The 23,287-nt window shown below is 36.8% G+C and overlaps 1 protein-coding gene across 3 annotated transcripts; it reads right to left on the bottom strand.

Moving 5' to 3' along the window:
- Positions 1-1,545: 1,545 nt before the first annotated feature.
- On the bottom strand, positions 1,546-21,709 carry LOC124416524 (adipokinetic hormone/corazonin-related peptide receptor variant I-like). 3 transcript variants are annotated; one of them, XM_046897677.1, is made up of 8 exons: positions 21,122-21,709; positions 8,387-8,698; positions 8,047-8,195; positions 7,011-7,116; positions 5,786-5,993; positions 4,852-4,975; positions 4,639-4,771; positions 1,546-1,932 (listed from the first exon to the last, which is right to left on the bottom strand). In XM_046897677.1, exons 2-8 carry the CDS (start codon positions 8,639-8,641, stop codon positions 1,627-1,629), a joined length of 1,281 nt encoding a protein of 426 aa, XP_046753633.1. In that variant the 5' UTR covers positions 8,642-8,698; positions 21,122-21,709; the 3' UTR covers positions 1,546-1,626. The 3 variants fall into 3 exon arrangements, with proteins under 3 accessions (XP_046753633.1, XP_046753634.1, XP_046753635.1); XM_046897678.1 differs by lacking the exon at positions 21,122-21,709 and adding an exon at positions 19,501-19,504 and having other exon boundaries at positions 1,546-1,935; positions 8,387-8,594; XM_046897679.1 differs by lacking the exon at positions 1,546-1,932 and adding an exon at positions 3,917-4,274 and having other exon boundaries at positions 21,122-21,703.
- Between the last annotated feature and the right edge of the window lie 1,578 nt (positions 21,710-23,287).

Below are 23,287 nucleotides of genomic sequence, written 5' to 3'. Positions count from 1 at the left end.
ATTGTGGCGAGAGATGATCCGTCACCAGATCAAATGCAGATTGCGTGCTGAGCGACGTTGCGCGGCCTCGAGCTTGCGAAATTTTCGCTTGGGGTGAATTTTTTACATACAATATGAAATGCGATATTCATGTTCACCGATATCGGTTCTCATCCGGGTTTCATCAGCTTCCTGATCCCGTCAAAGTATAAATTTTCTTCAAGCCTGAAAGGTTCTCCGGAAGGAAATTCATTTGTTTTACATACGAAAGCTTGGCGTCTGGTAATCATTTTATAAAAGCCTTAGTCTTAGCTCAGTGAACTGGAAAAAAATTTCAACCGTACTAAAGCTGAAGCTATTTTTGTCTCTTTTTCATGGAACCATTGCATCGAACAAAGAAGACTGTCATTTGAGTTTGGGGCCAATTCCGGCAGCTCTTTGATCAGGAAAGTCCCTATAGACTCGTAAAGTAAATCACCATTATCGCAGCTCAAAAGCTACGACAATAACTCAGGTGTCACTAGGGCCTCAAAAGCGGTGTTAAGTCTTTTTCCACCTTTGATGGGAACCTTTTATGGGTCAATATCGGTTCGAAGAATAATTATTGAGCCCTTTCAGTGCGTCGAAACGACTATTCCTCTTTATTGTCGCTTTGTTGCGGTGGACATTTATTTCGCCCCTCGTCCTTCGGGACTCGAAGGCGCTTATACAAATCGAGTTGAGCTACATAATAACACGTATTACAGTGTACAGCAATAATTAGTTTTTAAAATATATCACACTACAGTTTGCCGGGCGTTCCACGCCATCATGGATCGCATGAACCGTCATGGGAATCGTGAAATACACGACATGAAGGCTTTGGATACTTTTCAAAATTAGCCATCCAATAATCGCGCGTTTAAATTAAAAAATTCGTAAATTTAGTTCGGATGATTGTACGACTAAATCGGTTCAAAGTGCAAAAAAATTGAACGAAACGTAAAATGAAGGAACAAAGGTAGCCTGGAACGCCCATTTAAAATACACTCAGAATTCTACGCTTGAAACAAGCATCAAATATTATAAATTCAGTCGCTCATCATCTCGACAATAAATAATTTCACAAGAAAATAACGATACTTTCCTATCACATATTAATTCTAACAGCAAGATATAGATCTCAATCAATTTTTCTCTCCGATGATAAATTACAAAGAATCCTCTCTCAATTTCTTGCTAATTACTTCCCTTCATTTCGTTATTGTTATACAGTTACACGGTAGACGATAAAACATCATTGACCAAACCGGTGCTCTAAATTTGATCAATTCAGAAATTACAGTCACATTATTAACGGATCGTGACGATCCTGCTGACCTGTTCTTGAACAGATCTCCACATACTTCAAAATCTTTATATAATTATAAATCACGACGTTGCACGTCTGCAATCTGCAATTGAACAGCTGATCGCCAACTGCAACAGGTTGCAATTCTGTAGAACCTGTGCCAGCATCGATACTTAAATTCGATTAAAAAAAGGGAAAAAAAGAAAGAAAAAAAGTAAAAAAAAAAACACACACACAATTACAAAAATTGAAGTGTTCTCGACGAGCCAATAAACCACCCGAGTATGACTTCGGGAATCGTGACGTCATCGTGAGCTTCAGAATATCGTGGTTCGGAGCTTCGGCGTGCCGGTAAAACAGTGTCTGTCACTCTCGGAATTGACCTGCTCCTGCTCGACGGTGACGGTGGTCATCTGACTTTCGCTCTGCCGCTTCTCCTTCCGGGTGTAACGGGCGGAGAAAAGCTCGAAAGCTTCGCGCGCCAGGGCGTTTGGCTTGAGGGGCTGACGTTGGGATCCTTTCGCATTTCCGCGCCAGGAAACGCGGCACATGACTTCCGTCGCGCCCTGCCCGAGGACCCCTCGACTCGTGCTGGAGGCCACCCTTTGCGATGTCGTCGCATCCTGCTTGTCATGGAAAAGATATCGAGTTTTTCACAGCGTTTAACATCCCCCGCGTTTATCCCTTTCAGTCACGCAATTCACGATTTTGTTGTTTGTTTTGTTTTGTTTTTTTTGTTTTTTTTTGTTTTTTTTTGCCACGGAAGTTCAATTTTACGTTTCCTCGTGTATTTTTTTTTACGCTGAATGCTAATCTAATGTCCAAAGTTTAATGAAACTGATGAACGACAACCTTTAAAATGGGGTGAGAACGGGGTGAATCATCGACATTATTTTTTTGGACAGTGTTCTTGAATGAAATTTAAATAAATATTTATTTTCAGAGAGTACGATTTTAGGCTGATATATGCACCCCTGATTAGGGTGAAAAATACCCTTATGCATTGAATTCTGTTAACCTAATGGCCATTCCGAGATCTCTGTTTGTCATCCAGTGAATTCCAAGCGTTTTTAGTACATAAAAACGTTTATTATCAAATTTCTTCGCTAACTAATTACATTCACCAAAGACAGGTTGTTTTTCCATATGTTTATTTATAGCAATGATAAACAGTTCCGGATTGACAAAAAATCCTAATCATTCCAGGTGTTTTATTTTTTTTTTTTACCTGAAAATGTTTTAAAAAATTCAGGGGCTTACATGAAAAATGAAAAAAAAGAAAAAGGAACACATTATTGTGGCTTCTGTGACTGAAAGGGTTAATTTTTGCAGGCGTCCGGTTTCGCTCCGAGTTTACGGAGTTTCAAGTGTGACACAGTGACGATCGTTTAGCATTGCAATTTTCAGTCGGGACTCATTTTTTAAAAGAGATTTGAATTTCCTGGATTGATATGAACGGAGCCGAATTTTTACCGGCTCAGACACTCCGCTGTCTCGAGAATGAAAAGCGATTCGAGCAAAGCTCCTGGTTCCTGCAATATATCGGTTCGATGTATTTATAATATAGGTATAAATGACATAATCGACAGAAGTGCATTGTCAAAATATAAGGTGCATGTTAGTTGAAAATAAATCGACCAAAAAAGCAGATTCGAAACATAGGAAGACGGGAAAAAACCGTCAAAAAATCTCCACAGCTGTTATATGCTCGACAGAAATAAAACCTGACCAATTTCATCAATTTGAAAAAAAAACGTTTTATAATGAGAATCAAATCAAAGTCAAAATGTACAAACTTAAATTTTAGGCAATTTATAGAGATCTGAAGAAATTTCTTGAAATTTAAAATTTATTCGAAATCGAATGGAAAATACCAGAGTCTGATTACTTCGAACGTCTGAATTATAACTTTTTGTCAAATTCTTAACATTTAAGTTTGCTGTATTCTACTCTTTTCAGATTCACGATCTTTCTTGTTCGCTATCGCTTGCGCAATTAATGACATTGCTGGAAATTTATCGATCGTTTTTTCTTGTTTCCTAATTTGGGATTCAGACGTTCGGTTATTGAACAAAACGGAATAATTTAAAACGAATCTACGTAATTCCATTGCTTGGAGGATAAGGAATGATCAGTTTAATAATATATTACACACTATAGATAAAATATACAGAGAGGAATATATAAGTAACAGTTGCGGAATAGTACAACTGATTATTCTACATACTACTTGAGACATATAAATATATATATATAATATACATATACCCTATAAGTACATGTATTTAAGTATGTATATTATACAATTAAGGTTTATAAAAAATAACAAAACAACGTCGTAACAAATTTTGCATCGGTATATCAAATAAACACAGCTTTGCCAGGAGAAAAACTGACTAGTCTAATAGATTGATATTTTTTTTCATTCTCTATCTTCTTTCTATAAACTCTGCGTTAAAAGTGAATATTTCGATTAAGTAACGCAAGCTTGAGTATTTTTTTAATTTTTTTATTTTTAAATCTCTTTACTGACAAGCATTCCTGTTGCAGTTACAGCCAATTATTGTTCAACAGATCGAACTGATATGTTTGCATTGTCGATAAGTCGCTTCTGCGTAAGGGTGATAAAGCTTAAATTTAAGAATAGAACTGAGCTTTTGTTTTTATTATTTACAATAGGACGGCAGGCTGAAAAACAAAAATGTATAATGTGTGTGTGTTTGTGTTTTGTGCAGGTTGCAGTAGAGCGTGCAGAACCCGTCGCATTAAGTCCATCATGCAATTCTCCGGTCTTTCGGTAAATGTCCCTCATCTAGATCCGTTACAATTGTTTCGTTCTCTCTTTTTCTCTTTCTGACTTTGCTTTTCACTTTGCTTTTCTTGGTTTTCAACTAAGCAGCTTTACCGAGAGAAACAGCGGAGTGACTCGAGTTTCTATCGTGGGAGCCCGCACCGGCTTTCGATCCTACAAAGCAAATTCGTAATTCTCTTCAAATCCATGTCAAGCAAAGCGGGGTTTCAATGAAAACAAAGAGAAAATACGGGGCTGGAGAAAATTGCCTTCTACGGCTTTTCTCAAAGCTTTTACACCTGCAGTTGTTCATTATCTCTTTATATTAATCGCATTTGTTACACCGTGTTTGCTACTCAATGTTGAACATTAAGGACTCGGTATTATCGGTTATAATAGAATGTCAAATAGGGTGATTAGATTCGAAAACGGAATTATTTGAGAAATTATTTAAGCGGCAGAATAAACCGATACTACGAAGAAATGTTAGGAAGATACTACCGTAAGTATATAGTCATGGAACGTTTTTCAAACTCACCCTTTTTCTGCTACGGATATTGAAGACCCCGTAAACTATCGGATTCATGCAGGAATTGGTGCAGGCGAACAAGAAGAGGCATTTCTGTATCCGCAGGTCGACTTTTTGCGCCGATGGGCGATCTATCCAGTACCTAAAATAGATCCGTAAGACGTCGAAGGAAGGTGAGAAATGGTTCAAGTCGTGCCGAAAATCAACGCCGTGTCAACTTACCACAAGCTCATCACGTAGTACGGAGTCCAGCAAACGAAGAAGACCAGAACAATGATGATGGTCATTTTGAGGGTGCGGATTTTTGCCCGGCCCAAAAATCCGAGAGACGATCGTCGCATTTTGTCTGCAAAAAAGGGCGATGATCTTTATACACAAAAATCTCGTGTCACGATGTTTGTTTACGCCAATTTCAGAAACTGCTCAACCGATTTTAATGAAACTATAGGCAACTTGAGAGATAGGACAGTTTTTATTTTGAAAACTGACCCTCAAAATTTTTCTAGCAAATTTAAGGAGCTTTTATTCGACGAAGCGTTGGAATTCGGTTATAAGTTCCATAAGTTTTCAATAGATGGCGGTGTGAGTGAATCTAGTGACATCTGTATTAAGCATCTAGCCCCACATTTAAACATCTTTTGTTATCTAAGTTGTGTAAGTATTAAAGGTTAGGTCACTAAACTCGGATGCGGACGAAGCTGCGACGGGGCAGCTACTAATGATATATAATTATAGAAGCTTGACAACTATTAGAAATTATTTCTACAAATTAAAAATCCCCAAGTTTCGAAAGAAATTCGGATAGATATAAGCTGCATGGCATTTCCTTCAAACTTGGACTCACGGTGAACCCTGTAAACTTGGCTTATTATAGAAGAGAGTGTGCACCTTAGACTCCTAGGGACATTTTCTGACATTTTGTGAATTTTATTGGTCACAGTTACCGCCTGATTGAGCAGCCGACGCAATACCAATCGCGACTGTCAGAAAATGTCCCTAGGAATCCACCGTTAGCTGTTGGTTCCTAGGGACATTTTCTGACAATCGCTGTTGGTATTGCTGGTAACTGGCCAATGAAATTCGAACGACTCGACGCACGCGCATAAGGTGCGCACTTTCCTCATGGATAAACGATACGTTATGTATAATGACTTGCCTGTAAAGGATTCCCTCGATCTCTTGTATATCTCGATGATAATGCTGGCGTAGCTGAATATTATCACGATCAAGGGCAACGCGTACATCACAACCATACCGAATAAAGAATAGGTCAACTCGTGCGTGTAGCTTGGGAATGTGTTGTAGGTGATGCACTGCTCGTACCAGGTGAAAACCGGGTGGTTATCGACGTGGAAAACGACCATCTACGATCCAAATCAATCAGTGCAGGTACCTTGTTGAAAATTTGTTTCAATATCTTTCTGCCTTTCTTTTCGTAATTCCCATTGTTAACTTTCGTTTCTAATCTTACATATACATAAATTATTGACAATATTGTTATTGAGAACTATAGACAAGCAATTGTGTAGTCAATGGCATGTTTCAACAAATTCCGTCCATATTTGTTTTCTTTTTGTTCGATTAATAGTTTTTTCTGTAAGTTGTAATTAAGTAACATTCATTTCGCATAATTATTATGTAATTAAGTCGGTATTAACCCTTTCAGACTTGGTGGTAAGTATTCTTACCACCTACCTTGTATCCATTTTTTATATACTTCGAGAACTCTTCGACATATTTCTTCGCGGTGTTTTGCTATTTCTGATAGTTTACTAATAGATTTTCAATCATTCATTTCCGAGAAAGTTACCCCTTTACACATATACATGTTTTACATAAATTACAAGTGTTTGGCCTCGCTGATTACAAATCTGAATTCGAATTTTAAAAGTTCAAGATGTCGGATCCAATATGGTGGACGAAAATTTCAAATTCGATCGAATTCAGGCAAAAAACTGCGCCCAAACGTTTTTGGGGTCGCTGATTACGAATCTGGAATCAGATTTTCATAATTCGGTATGGCGAACGTAATTAGCGACCCCGAAAACCCTTGCATAGAGTTTTTCGACCGCATCCAATCAAATTTGAAATTTTCGTCCACCATATTGTATCCGTCATTTTGAATGTTTGTAATCTGGTTTCTTATTTGTAATTGGCGGCAATTAACGTAGTCAAACCGAAAGAGAAAATCCATGAAAAACATTTCTGGATTTATGGCATGGTTTAATATATCTTTACACTGTTGTACCAATTACGGTGAAATGTGTTTTTTCTTCCTACATTCATTTTCTTCGCAATAAATAACGACACTTCTATGACAATTGGAATTTTTACAAATTTTCCCGAAACGATTGGTGGTTTGAAACTCGTAATGAACTTACCTGTGGCAGGGAGCAGATCGTCGAGCCGACCCAAGCAATGGTCAGCATGACTTTTCCTCTCCTGTCGACGTCCATCAGATGCAGAGGCTTCAATACCGCGTAGTATCTGTGAATTCAACTGATAATTATAACGAAAAAATAAAATATACGTAACAGGAAAAAAAGAAGACCGAATAGTTTTATAAGAGAAGCGAAAGCTTTGTACGTATATTATATTTTATTACTCTTGTAGGATTTTCTAAATTTTTATACGCGATGGATTTTCTCCTGCAGGTATACTCAATACAGCTTATTTGGCAATCGCATGATTCGAGAAAAATGATTGAGTTGATTTTGAGGGGATACTTTATTCGTGTCGTAATGTGTATAATATGTAAGGAATCGTTTAGACGTGATAATCTATCACCGCACGTGTTGGGCTGCAGGCTTATTGAAGTAAAATCGGTGTGAGAATGCCTGAATAATTTAGATGTAGCGATCAATCATTAGTCTTTGCACTGCGGAACTCTTTTCGGCTTGAAATATACCATTTTCAAACAACGCTTCGTCACCTGACGCTGGATCGAAAAATTCATTTCACGTTCGTAAAATTGTGATTAACATGAATCGGAATTGTTGGTTGGGAGGAATATAAAAATTTTTTTTAGTTGTAAGAAAATACTAACCGCTACCATTATAACAATTATTCATTCATATCTGAAAAAGAAACGACATTAAAATACCTCGGATTAGAATAATATCAAAAGTGGTGAAATCAATAGCAAAGAAATCGGTTTTCCATTTTTTGAAATAGTTCAATGTTTATAGTATATTTCGAGGTAATAGAGACTGCAGAGATTTCCTTCGTAAAAGAAAAAAAACTTGACGAAGGTTTAAACTTCAAAAGTTATTGAATAATATACGGTGTGAAAAAAAGAATCTGATGAAAAAAAATTGAATGGTGTTTTCAGGGCGAGTTAATTACATGGAAGTAAACAACGAGGGGTAAAATTTGTCAAGGAATGCCCCATGTCTATGTGTTATAGGAACATCTCACCTGTCGACGCTAATGCAGACGAGTACAAAGGATGATAGATAAAGCCCGAACATTCTGAAGAAAGCCATGATCCTGCACATCGCGTCTCCAGCATTCCACGACACGGTAGCAGCCCATCCGATCTCCGTAGGCATCATAATGAAGGTGACCTATCGGGATGAAGGAAATTTGAGGATTTCGTTGGGAGAAATAAAAGTCGAAGGAGTGTACAGGAGAGAAATCGTTACAATCGTTCCCGACCGATTCCATCGCTTTTCAATTACTTTATATTATCGAAAGTGGATAACGAAATGAAAAAGAAAAATAAAAATAAGAAGAATATTAAGTGTTATAAACTTACGAGTAAATCCGCGATCGCCAGGTGCATCAGCATCGTGTTTATCCGGGATCTAGTGTTTCCTTTTCTCCGTCGAATCAGAACGAGAACTGTTGAATTACCGATGGCAGAAATGACCATTAGTATACTGTAGGTGACGATGGCTATCACGTGGCCTTCGTTGAATATCATGTCAGGTTCAAGCGTGGGTTCCGCCGTTGTATTACCAGTGCTATTCAGCATGGCGGTGGTGTTTTCCCAGGTGTCGTTGTTTGCCATTGTAAATCCAGGGTGTGTAGGTACTCAGTCGTTTTGCTGAATATCTTCGTTAGCGTCCTGTGCCGGAGGAAAATTCATCATCAGTTGGTGATAAAATATGCGGAATTGAGTACGAATTTCGTATTCCACCTTCGAAGTGATGATTATAGTTGAGCTATCATCTAGAAAAAAAGCTTAATTCGATTGTTCTTAAACGAAATTTTCTTCGTGAGGTTTTTAAGTGACGTAATTTAAACAGTTGCAAGACTCAACTTTGTTTTACTCCGAACTCGTCAAGCTGTTGGCGGAAGTTTCTGAATTACTTTGCAATCTGTTTGAGTTCAGCTTGTTTTCCTAGACCATGGTGCGTAGGATCACTTTTTAAGCTGCTTCAACAAACTTTGACAATATTCGATGCGGGGTGAAGGATAATTCTTATTATACCAGTCAAAGAACTATTTTTTAAGTAAGACTTAAGAACTGAGGTGGAAATCATACTAGTGTGTGTGCTTTTGATTCAGCGTTGGGAATAGTCAACAATTTGGCCGATAATTATATAGGTCTTGGGATAAACTCTGATCAAATAAGGGCAAATCCCAACTGGGGGTAATAATACCAATAAAGAAAAAGAAGCGAGCGATCGATGATCCGCGGCGTAGACACGATACGAGCGTATCAAAAGACGGGTTCATTGTACCAAAAGACAGCCAAATCTCCTTCAAGATGAAGTGCCGACTTGAAATAAAGCTGCGCGATTTACTAAGTATACAGTAACACCGTTTTATTAAACTTTTTCAGACGTTCCTCAAGATATTGCATGAAAGATAGTGTCAGATACATTTGTCCAATACTCGTTGACAGCAAGTTTCCGAATTTGATGATTAAATTTTAGTGTCTTGCTAACAACATTAACAATGATGATCATAAATCCATCTCTGAGAAATTTGGTGGATGATATTTGGTCTTCACAACGACGAACCCGTTGCATATTGAGAAACAAGACTTCTGAAATTCCCTGGATTTATGGATTAGAGGTTATACACAGTAAACGAAAATCGTGATCCTCCATCTTTTCCATATCCACTAATTACCACGCTTCAAGTAAAACGTTTTTCGATTTCTCCCTCTGGCTTAACCCGCGACTGAAAACTCGGCAATGGTAGGCAAATCCACTCCCCGTAATCGTTCGTCAAAATCCTGAGGTGAGTAGCCGCAAGCTTATCGTAGCTTACATTAAAACGCTGAAAACGGGCCAAGTCGATACACAGACTCATCGGCACCCCGAAATCCGAGTCTAACCTAACCCAACCCAACCCAACCCAACCCAACCTAACCTAACCTAACAACGAGATTAAAAGTACTGGCAAAATGATTGACGTGTACTTTAGTTTCAAGCAACATCCGAACTCTAATTTAATCCACTCTGCGTTTCACAAGCTATAGGGGTGAAAATTTATCGAGTTAGAAAAAATATCTGATGGATAATTGGTGCAGTCTACATCCGCATATCGAGAATATCGATCCTTCCGCGCGAAATTGACTCTCAGGTATATCGAGTTATACGTATTAGACATCTCAGAGGGAGTCCTGCGACGCCGAATGAACACCCCTGCGAAGTTGGCAGGTGATCAATATCAAATCAAGTCCCAGAGGACTCGTTATACGGAGAGACGTAGGTACCTGTAATGTATCGGCACCTCGACGCCACGGTGGACGCCTCACGTTTCTCTAACGGAAATCGCAACCCGAGTGAATCACCGCCGTTTCAAACCTTGGTAATTTGGTTAAAACAGCATTGAATCAGCTGATTAAATTGAAAGCGAAGATCGCCAATTCCGTAGAGGAAACTGCCCTGAAGTTAGACGTAGGGATTGAAATCTTTTCGAGCATTTTTTCTGATACGGATCAGCTTCGGCCAGATTCTTCCGGTGATCGATGCAGTCGACCAAGTGATCGACAATCGGCTAAATATTTATCCGAGCTGCTTCTTATTCTTCTTTTTCTTCTTCGGTTTGTTTGAACTTCCGTAATGGAATTTCGCTAATTTTCAAGCAGCATCACCTGCGTGACGCACTCAAGTCCTGCACTTGTTTCACTGAAAGACACTTGATTAACCGATTGAAAATTAATGTTACATTTTTATTCCAAAATTTGTTCAGCCAATTTTAATTAGCCTTTAATTTATACGCTTAACAAATCTGCGATTTGAACGGAGTATAAGAAGAGCTTGAAATGATTGAATTTTTAAGGTCTCAGCTTGTTTAAACACGGGCAGGAAGGTCAAGTGCACTAGAAGTTTGTTTGAACGGTGAAGCCGATCGTCAGACCTCCATCCGCTCGAGGTGCTGAACCTTTTCCTAACCCCCGCTGAGTCTAGAACTCGAGAGGAACACTTCGGCAACTAATCGCCGCCTTTTCGTTGAGCTGCAAGAGGCACGCTCCTTCGTTTACTTTGGCAGAAATAACCGCCCCGCGATTCACCTCGTGTCGATTATACACACATTAATGAGCCACGCGTTATACGTCGTCGAAGCAAAACGTACGCAGCAGGAAGTGTATGAGTAGAAATTTGGCGCGATTCGTTTCCGCCTTAGTTTTCATTGAACTCCACTAAGGAGGATCCACTCCACACAAAAATCGTGAACATTTTTCCTTTCGTCAATATCATCACAAGATCATCGATAGCAATTAAGTATTCGTCAAATTTTTTTGTATCTATTTTAATTTTCGTATTAGCCAGGAAAATCTCTGTAAAAATACTCGACGACGTGTCAGGAAAAGTTTGGATATCTAGTTCTAGGCTAATTCATTTATTACTTCTGGACATTTTTGCGAACTAGAAATGATGATCGTGAAAATAGTTTACTCGCGAGGATCTGACAATGGGTATTGTGCTCTTTTCCCGGAATATAATGCACCACCTCAGGCAAATCCATGTTTATCTAACGCATATACATATATGAGAACTAAATTTACTAGGAATAGATCTTACGGCGAATTGAGGGGGTATTCTGGTCTAGAAATTTGAAAAATTTGAAAAATTTGAATTTTTTTTCTCCGTATTGTCGAAATTTAGATCTTTAAGAATAAGCCTCAGAGAGGATTTTTGGAAATTCAAATTATTTTCGGAGTTGCAATTATTTTTGTGACGCGCCAACTAAACCGGTCCGACCGGAACGAAACTTTAAACGCGTTTTTCTCGAAACTACTTTTTTCGATACGGTTGACATGATATCTCAAGTTTTGATAGACCGATTTACTTGAAATTTGGTGGAAATGTTCTTTGTATATCGATTTTGTTTGTTTGTTTTGTATTCTTGAAACGTCAATAAAGGTTTTGTAAAAAAATGGATAGTCGAAATGTTTTCTATTTCTTTTTCATCTCACTTAGAAAAATGCCTGAAATTTAAGCCTCTAGACCAAAATACCCCCTTAAGAGACTATTTTTTGTCAAACTTTGTGCGCATTTTCACGTTCCGGAAACTATTTATTTGCGTCTTTGTCTTTGAGAGCTTGTGTTGCAGGTATAATTATCTTTGGAATGCAGAGTCCGAAGTCGACTGAAAGCTGATATTTGATTGACAGTAATTACACGTAGTTCTCTAGACAAACAGCCGATCAACAATGTTCCAAACCGTGAACTTAGTTACGACGGAAATTACCAAATTTCAAAATTTTTATTCTGAAACTGATCAGAAATTCTCGATCTTAGTTCTCAAGATCAAGGATATTCAATGTATCAATTTCTGCCTCTATTTAATGACATGACGGATGATCACAAGACGCGAAATTCGACCATCAGATCAACAAACGACGTCAAGTTTTTAATGAAAAGAACTTTTTTTTTTCTCGCAACCGACGCCGATTCCCTGTCGAAGAGTAAATATCTCTTCTGCCTTTTCGCCGGGGGTAAAAAACCACCTGAATTGATACACGGACCCTAAATTTTTACCGTTTTGTGTACACGGGTGCGTTTTATTGCCCGTTTCGCTGCATTGTGTTCGAGGGAGAACTAACGGGTTCGATAAGTAAACAGATATACGTTCACGATTGAAAACCACTACTCGTGTTTGCAAAAATCGATATGATGCAGGTTGAAATTGAAACTGCGATAATTTACCTTAAAGTTTAGACGTGCGCGTGTCTTCGTTTACATGGCATTCACTCTCTTCTTCTTCTCTATATACTGCAATTCTTCACACCCACCACTGTCCCATTTATAACACTTAGTTTCAAGTCTAAACGTTCTTTGGATAAATATTGCACAAGAAATTTGACCGGCGTTGATTTATAAATTGTTTATTTTATTAATCAAATTTCGAGAATTTTTTAAAAAATTAAAAAATTATATTATTTTCATGAGACGATCTACCCTTAATTAAATTATCGAAGTTACGCACTTTTTCTTAATTCTTCATATTATATAAACAAATTAACGGCATTCCCTTCGCTGATATTAATTAACATCATATCTTCGAGAATCGCGTATCTTGAGAGGCTCTCTCTCGATTCTAAAACGTAATTTTGTCCAACACCGATACGATACTCGGATTGCATCACTTATTTACGTTCTCAAAATAAATTGTTTAAATTCTATACAGGATTTATTATACATAAATATATACGTATATACATCTACATCGATTGGATAAAATTTATATTTCCCTGTACCGCATCAATGCAATAACTCTATGCGTAAGTAAACAGAGTTGAACGATTGCTTGTGTTACTTTTTTCCATTGAGTATACCATAGATGTAAGATTCGTCTTCCGGATTCCCTGTGCAATAACACACGTTTTTGGTTACAAAGAGTAAAAGAAAAAAAAAATTCAAAAAAAAAAAAAAAAACTAAAACGAGAATAATCTCTCCGTGATAATTACATATATAGGTCAGATAATTGAGTTGAATTTTCTACAAGCTCAGTTTTCAACAAAAACAATTTATACGCTCAATTAATATATACTTATATGAGAAAATAATTTAAATAACATATTAAAATGCGATAAATACTCCGGATAGAAAGTGTTTTTTTTGGACAAACAATATAACGCTTCATAAAATTGTATATGTATATACGATTTTGCCGTATTCCAATCCTCGTCAAAAAAAAAAAAAAAAAAAAAAAAAAAGAGCGACCGTAAAAACTCATAAAAAACGAATTACTTGACGAATTGAGTATGTATATAATATATTATGTATCTACATGAAAAGAAAACGAATTCGGAAAATCGCTCGATGACTTCTATTTCCTGCGCTTATCAGATTTTATTTATTCATTTTTCATTCTCAAAGAAAAAAAAAAAACAAATACAATAAAATTTCGAGAATTTTAGCTATGCAAAGAAAACGAAAGTACGCATCTTACGTATATATATATATATATATATATATATAATGATAATTGATTAAAGAATTTCGATCATTTCATATCCATTTATGTATACATATATATATATATATTTATATATATGTGTATGTATATATGTATGTATATATTATATACACTCCCATTTAAGGACGATGTCGATGACGTATAGAATGTCGGCCGGTTGTCAAAGGCTCGGTAAGATAATATTACAACAACCTGTTCCGAACTGGTTGGGCTGCGTGACACAACTGAAGCCATTATACTTATGCCTCTGGTTCAGAATCCGAGTGAGTGCGTCGTTTTCAGCGCCAGCGCAAAACCGCGGAATCTCGACGCGCGCCTGACGTGTCTTGTCGTTTTCTCTTTTTACTACTTCAGTTTTTTCCATCCCTTAATCATTTTCCTTTCCCTTATGGAAATATGCAATTTTCAAACGATCTGACATTCTCCGACGGCACAAACAAGGAAGAATTATATATATATATATATATTAGACTGTATCAAAAAAATTGACTATTTTTTTTTTTGAAAAATATACTGAAAATATTGTTCAGGATAACTAAAAAAGGCTCCTGTTAAAATGGGAGCTCTTAATTTCAATACTAAGAAGTGCCTCATCGCGATTTTGTACTTTCCATAAGAATAACATGGCAAAAATGGTTCTTGCTCCTTGCGATTTTTATAACTAGATAACGACGCGTAGTACAGAAAATTCGTAAAAATGTTTTTGTAGGAGTTTGAACGTTCTACAAAAAAGGTCTCTTGTCATTTTACGATAAATCTACTCCTTCAAAAGTTATTTGAGGTCCTTTGTTAATGTTCGACCTCAAATAACTTTTAAAAGAATACACCTTATGTTTATTAAGACTAGATTGGTAAAAAATTCAAAACATTTGTACAATTTTCGAGTTACGCTACGGACAAGGTGATGAACAGATGTATAAGAAAAAAATGGTAAAAAATAATTAATTTACTGTTTTAATTCGTGGTTAAAACTCGTTGACTTGCATGATGTTCGATTTCATCGTTTTCTTACATTATATTACACATCTGCAATTAATATTTACATTTAGAAATGGAAGAATCGCATGCTTTGATATACAAAAAAAAAAGGCAAAGATTAATTACAAATACGAATGAGTCACAGTAATCACTCGTTCCGTTGATTCTATGTAAAATAATTTAACAAATCAATAAAATGTACGACTTGTACAACAAAGAGGGAGTGCAACGGAGATGGATTACGAGTGGTGATTACTTTACAAGTACTTGTTACGCTATCTGGTCGGACATATAATACAGGATAGGCGGAGCTCCGAATCTCGGAAATGGAGAGGATGCTGTGAACATGTGTGGAGGAGGAAATGGACCCTACAGTGAAGGAGGGTGAACCTGAAAATGCGAATCCGATGACCTTGCGATATTGTATCCCCGCGTGTTCATTAGGAGGCGTCCATTAATTACTGTCCATTAATAATTTTTTTTTTAATTATGACCCTCCCCTGAAATTTACTCTGTGATTTTTAAATAATTAAATTTATTTCATATGATTTATACTTAATATTGTTTATGCCCGAGACTGATTTTTTAATACAAAATATTATTTGTTAAAATAATGTATATTTTCCGACGTGAAGTTTTCGTTTACCCCCCCCCCCCCCCCCCCCCCCCCATTTTGAGCACACGTAATGGACACCTTCTTACGTGGAAGTTGAGTGTAAATAAACTGTTTGTCAGTATAAATAATACTATTACTTTGTTTGCTTATTTTTTATAGCGGTGAAAAATTTTGCATTACTTTTGAATTGAATCAACTTTAATATGCGTCAGATTGGATTCTATTTAGGATAAAATAAAAATAGATAGAACAAAAATCTTCTCTCTCTCTCTCTCTCTCTCTCTCTCTCTCTCTCTCTGTGTTTCTATGATATGGGGGAAAAAATTTGTACACCGTCGAGATGTGCGGGAGAAACACGCGAGGGCCAAACAAGGTGAACACAAAAAAGCGAACCTTCATCAAAACGCACGAATTTCTACGCGTCTAGTATTTTACTTCGCAATTTTTCTAGCGCGGCAATCGCGATTCGCCACGATTGGTCAAGTTCACGGTTTATCTAGATCCTCATTATTGCGGTCTAACCAGCTTCATGTTTATCGCTTCTTTTCCATCGGCTGCTCCTCATACGTTTTATTCAATTATTATTAGGGTGAAAGGAGTGAAACGGCGTCGAATCCTCAAGGTCCGATAAATGCAAATGGCCGACCTTAACCCTTTCAACAACAGTGCAGGGATGCTCAGCGTCCTACCCCAGAAACTTCTATGTGCTAGCCTTATCACAGTTTATTTTATACAACTTCAATTGATCTTTGTTACTTCGTATAACCCCAAAAATCCCCGAATAACAAGTTTCGGGCAGGATCGTCGAATTTTGATAATTTTTTTAGATTCTACATCCGCCATCTTGGATTTAGAAGCTAATCAAGTCTGACGTCAGATTCGTAATCAGCGACCCCAAAAACTCCGAGGAACAAACTTCAGGCCAAAAAGGGTTGAGGCGTTTAAATCGTAGCGGCACGTGATCGACTTAAGAGTTTTCACGAAAATATATCTCATTGTTTAATAAAACTTTGAATCAATTTACTATTTTTCAAAAAATGATCCTGCCATTCTCGGGAAGTGTGCTCTGGTCAGTTAGGGCTGAATAAATATCGTACAGATCTTTTATCTATTTATTTCGCCGCGAGACGGACATTGAGGTTAAATTTTGCATATAATTGTTCAATTTTTAATTCATACGATAATACATCAGTGCTAAATGACCAAAACACTCTTTGTAAGACCAAAGCGATCACATCACAAAAAATTTCAAATAAAATCGAAGATTTATGAAGGAATGAGATGGATTTCCGTATTACTCCTTGAATCGGTCACGTGACTCCACGCTCGGAACACCTTAACAACTTTTCCCGGAAATTAGGTATCTTGCGGATAATAGTACTCCCGGTTTGGAAGTTGGATTATTCGTTGGAATCACCAGGATAATTACGCTCCTGATAATTATTACGTACCGGGAACTTTTCACTCTTGCAGCAAGAAAGTTGGATGCTTATTAAGAGGATATAAGGTGACTTCTGACCTGGTTTGTCGCTCGGTGTCGCCTTACTCGCAAACCTCTTCGTGATTCTCCTCAGTGCTGGCCAGAATTTAAGGACCCTGTAAATCTGTTTTAGGAACTAAGACTAATGAGGTCAGGAGCCGGTCAAATATAACAATAGACACAGAGTGAGATGATTGCCAGAGGCAACATTTCATCCGGTGATAAGTAATTGAATTTTAACCCAGCTCTCGTTGTCTTATTGGGCTTTTGGTCGCTACTTTAGACCACTTTGTAGGAAGTCTTTGTTAGTTCTAAGAAGGTTTGAAGTTACGAGTGAATCGATCTAAGCGTCTGAGGGAAAAGTTTGAAAAGCGGATAAACCGTTTGACAAAGTTTTAGCAATTTTATTTTCCCCAAGAATAATGAAATTCAATGAAACAACATCCCTGCTGCTATCGTGGAACATAATTTTGTGCAAATTCGAATAACATGAGTCAAGGTACGAATAATTCAAGAATAATTTAAGAAAAGGTTTTACAATTAGAACGATAAAAATAATTAAACTCTGTCGTTTTTATACGATTCTAATGTTTTTGTGCTCAATTGACTCGTTGATCAGATCTCCACAAGATGTCTGCAAAACATCAAAGAAATCTTATAATATAGTACAGTTATAGTATATATATATATATATATATATATATATAGTGACACAGACCTCTTTTTATCCAGTACAGAGATAAGTGTTTGTAAAATATTTTTCAGACGATTTTTGGAGATCTTTTGGTCAACAAAATAAGCCTAAATATATCAGACTCGAATCAAAAACACCACAGTATAATTATTTTGAACGCTCTAAGTACAAAACCTTTTATCAAATTATGAGGTCCCAGCTTGTATCATTCGAATTTTCTCAGATTCATCTCTGTCACACAGTAAGACGTCGTTTTATTCCCGTCGATCATTATTGGAACAAATAACATGAATAGAGATTTTTTAAACTGTTGTTTTTCACCCTCACAATAGACCAAAGTAAAAATTTCCTGGTATAATTATTATTCCCGACTCATCCATAATGTTAACTTTTTTCACCTGAAAAAAGGGGCAAAAGTAGCATATTATTCCCTCTTAATGAATTGCCGAAAAATATAAAGCCATATTTCTTGCAAATTCAACTAACTATACAAATTAAGAGTTGTTTGATGCGAAACTGTAGAGCTTTTTAATATGCTACGAATCCTTTTCAGATGTTAATAAAATTCTGCGGAAAAACGTGATTTTCAGTTCTGTGATGTGGAGCGCTTCACTAACAGCTTTGATACAGGAAAATCTGAAACTGACATGGAATGTGACGATATCGATCGTGGGAAACCGGTGTGGCATCGTTAGGTTGAAATATCCAAATTTTACATTTTCTTTTTCGGATATAGCTTTCCTCTAAGGGGAAAAATCGAGGATGATCTCCGGTCGCAGAACAACCTTGTGAACCATTCTTGTATAATAACTAGTTAACATCATACAAATTTTCCATTTTAAATATTGAAAATTATGACAAGGAAATTATTCCTGGAATAAAGTACGATTCGAAAATTCGTCCACCCTTCCCAATTTTTACAAAAAATTTCTAACAAATCCAATAAGGTTCTTATCCTTGTGACACAGAGGTTGCGATCTAAGAGAGGAAAATCAATTCCACGTTTACTTCTGCGACGGAATAACGTCGAGCTTGTGCAAGCTCCGAAAGCACTTATATTCGAAAGCTCTCGCGTGACTGGGAAGCGAAAAGGGAGACATAACAGGAACGGTGAAATAGGGTTAAATCGATGCGTGTTTATGCCCGATGAACTCGATATCGTACGTATACATCATACACTCCACACTGTTGTACGAATTTGTATGTGTATAATGTATTAACGCATAAACATAATACATAGACACTGTCCTGCAGGAGAATTGTTGTTTGTTTCACGTAGATTATACATATACGTATATTTGCCGCCCATTCTTTCATGCGTATATATAGATATATATATATATTTTATAAAACCGCGAGGCGGTTTATCTAATCGGTTAGAAACACCGACAAGCCGCGTGCAACGTCGACTTATACTTATACACAAAAAAGTGTGTGTCATAAAACGTCGGCGAGCCAATAATCAACGGCCCGTTCTTATTTATATGTATTTAGATGGGGATTGGATACGATTATTATATGTAAACATATTTTTTTACGAAACGATCCGCGATATTGGCCACAGAGTCAAGAGGCAAGGACACGTATAATAGATCGGTTGCGTAGTTAGACAAGTGCCGAAAATCACGGTAATTAAATGCAGTCTTCTCTTAGCTTCTTCCAGAAAGATGGAAGAGAAAATAATCCTTCACGACGATATTCACTCGGATTCGGTTAACATTTTTTCCCGGTTTTTCAACGGGGATAAAAAATGATAAACTGAAAATTTTTAAGGCTAAAAACTTGCCAGTTGTTGATCGCGATCTATATCGATTCGATATTGTAAAATTCATTTTACAGTTCGATTTTGTAGAAAGTACTATCTTCTGAATGTAATTAAGCATTTAGAAGTGAAATCGAACGAATTTACTGGAGTTTTAATCATTTTGTAACGATTTGAAGTAAAGCGTCGTATTCTTACAACGTAATAATTTTATAAATAATCGATGTACGACTATTTTCTGACAAAATTTATATATAAAAAATATTGAATTTTGGCCGACCAACTTCCTCAATGCGATTCGTAATTAGAATATTGTCAAACGGAGCTCCGAACGAATTTGCAACGATTTTCTGCGCAGGCTGCGTAGCTACGGTAGATTTTTGCAACACACGTACGAAATGATTATTCAGAAACGGTATCTACTGGAGGGATCGACACCTTGTTAGCGCCGAGCTGTCAGTAATGATGGAAATCCATCGATTCTTCAGTTCCTCGGTAATTCGTCTCAGCTTACATGATTCAGTGGATAACCATGGAATTGTTTTAGTCGTTACGTATGTGAAATTTTATTCATCACGTTTTCGTTAAGTTTGGAAGTGGAGCCTAGATTTGATCTCGTTCGACTTACTTCCCCCAGCTTACATGATTTAGAATAATAATTTCAATGGATTAAGATTACGCGACGATTTTAATCCCGTATTTCTACACAAAGAGAAAAAAAAAAAAACCTTTTTCTAATTGGTTTAAAAATTATACCGTTCACTTCGATAATTTAATCGGATTGTACATCTCCGTGTTTTATACAAAAAATACTCTCCGTGCCGAAGGAAAATTAATTAGAGACATTTTTCATTCATATTCGCCCGAGTCCAGCTTTGAACCAATTTTGTCCGAATTATTTTCAATCCGTGTCTATCCATACTTCTGTCATTCTCCGAATTCCTCACTTTCAAATTATTTTCAGTCGAGTGAGGCTAGTCTTTTTTTCTTCACTTTTAATTCCTTAAATGTATCAGTCAATGGGATAGATTCAATGCCTTGCCAAGTTCATTAAACAGGGATTTTTAGTCGTCTCATTTTTCAACAGCGTCTTCTCTAATTGCTCATTAAATGTGAAACAGCGTTTGAGGCTCTCCACTGGCATGAAACAAAACAGCTTGTATATTATTACCAGGTAATGGTAGTGCAAGGATTTTGTTTTCCCCTTTTTCACAATAACTTTAGAGAAGAGCGAGTGAAATATGCAAAAATGATGCTATTTTTTATTCATTCAATTTTCTCATTATATTCAATTCCAAAAACAACCAGACCAAGCATACAAGTTCTGCATTCTGTTCTCCATCATTATTACAATTTCCTTGGAATTGAATTTGAAAATTCTTAAAAAACGACTTTACCATCATTTTACCAGTCTAGCATTTTAGATTTTAAAGGCCACCCAATTAAATTCCGTGAATTATGCAACGTGCAAATTTGTTTCATAAAAATCGTGCGAAACGAATATCATTGCACGGTTACCAGAGCAACTTTACTAAAAGCCAATACATTAAATTATGCAACTTTATCATCGTACGCACCTGAAAAAAATCTGCGAGTCCAATCGCTGTATCTGGGAATACCGATGACGCACTTCTTAATTAGACACGTGTCGAAGCTCGGTGGAAAGCAAACTTTTTCCGTTGTATCTCACTGCAGGAAATAATTAGATGCAAATTCACTCACAATCAGGGGTAAAAAGTTCACCTTTCATTATCCAGGTCGTTATTGAATCAAACCTGCATTCAAATCTTTGTGTTGTAATTTCCCATAAGGCATTGCAGGATCGCGATTTCCGCTTTAACTATCATCGCTGCAGATGCGGCAGCGGATCGAATGAAAAGGGTAAATTGGTCGTCGCAATATTGGCAGCGGGATTTCAGTTTCTCGTTATTCCGATTACGCAATAGAGGGAAACGGAAGCGGGGGAAAATCGTTTGGCAGTCTGATTGCGCAAAGAAAACGCGGCGCCGTTCTCTCTAAGTTCACGGATTTTTCATCGTCCTTTTCACGCGAGCCAGACTTGTTTCGAGAATTATATTTATTTGGAAACCGAACTTTTTTTGAAAGTCAAATCGCAACGTCAAAAACTTGCCGCAGCCGGTTTTTTTATCGCACGAACGAAGCGGACGACAAAGCGCAACTGCGGAATCCACTCGAAGAGCTATTACTCCGATGGGCACATAGGCCACCGTCAAGGGTCAAGAGTCAAATGGCCACTGATATCTATCTGTCTCTCTGCTTCATGTGTTTACGACCTGGACTATGTGCCGTCGGGGTTACCGGGTGTTCCATCGCCAACTTCGCGTTGCAGGGTTAAAGGCTTGTCCGAAAAATTGGCCGAAGAGTTTTGCAATTTTTCCTCGAAATATCGTCACGTTTTTTCCCGCCGAAATTATATCTCCGAAAGTAAACATGTATAGATATATTTTAATGTACGGTAAGCATATATGTATACGTAGAGTCGAGTTTAGGAAGAAGAACAAAACCGATTAAAAAAATTTCAGAAATGTTATTCGCGCCAATGATAGTGAATTTGAATGAAACAACATATATACTATGCTTGGAAATAAATCTGAGTAAAATTGAAGAACGCAAGCTAAGATGTCAGTAATTCGAGAAAAGGTTTGTTCAAAATGGTTAAACTCTCGTGTTTTTACATGATGAGAATTTTTTTAGACTCACTTTTTTCGTTGAGAAAATCTTCACACGTTTTACGGAAAAAATTCGAGAAATGTTAGGTTAACCCTTTGAGTCTCAGGTTTCAATACTCATCAAGAGTAATTATGGCGATGTATCGTAAATTATTATGGTTAGAAACAAAGCGATTGAAATAAACGTCAAGATTGTTGGAATAATTCATTTTTTTGGGTCGTTGATTACAAATCTAAAATTAGATTTTCAAAATTCAGTATGCCGAATCATATTAGCGACTCCAAAAACCCCCGCATAGAGTCTTTGACCGAATTCGATCACATTTGAAATTTTCGTCCACCATGTTGGATCCACCATCTTGAATTCTTAGAACTTGATTTCAGATTTGTAATCACCAATACCGAAAACCACTATATAGAATTCTTTGACTAAATCTGATTAAATTTGAAAATCTTATCCGCCATATTGGATCCACCATTTCGGATTTTTAAAACATCTTTTGAGTTTGATCATTTTGTTTCTTACAATTATAAAACCTTTTCTCCATTTGTTGACATCTTCATAGCTTGCAGACCGCAGTGTTCCTACTTGCTCATGTTCATCACAGTTACAGAGTACGGATGCTATTTCAGTCGAGTTTACTGTCATTTGCGTTATTATTCCCGTAGATTTTTTCAACGGTTTTTTCTTAATAGGGTAAAATTGCGTCTTCATTTTTTTCAGATGACCTTCTCCGAATTCAATAGATTTAACCAAAGAAATAAATAAATAATATGATATATTATATACGGGAGGGGTGGGTAAAACGGGGTAGGGGGCAAAATGGGATACCCTTAAAATTGTATAAAAAATCATTGTTTTTCAAAATGTTATTTAAATAGTGAAAAATTACTTCTACAAATATTATTGAGTATTATTTTGAATTTAGAAAAATTTTGTTTTTCCCTGATAACTGAAAATCATTTTTGTTTTCTTTGGTTACAATTAAAAAAACAAAGGATTCAGCGTATTTGAGTCCTCAAAAACTAAGTATTTCTTTAAGTACCCCGTTT

Source organism: Diprion similis, chromosome 2, assembly GCF_021155765.1.
Source record: "Diprion similis isolate iyDipSimi1 chromosome 2, iyDipSimi1.1, whole genome shotgun sequence".
In the NCBI taxonomy this organism is placed as follows: Eukaryota; Metazoa; Arthropoda; class Insecta; order Hymenoptera; family Diprionidae; genus Diprion; species Diprion similis.
Note: the sequence above shows the minus strand (reverse complement) of the source record. Positions and strands in the feature narration are given on the sequence as shown.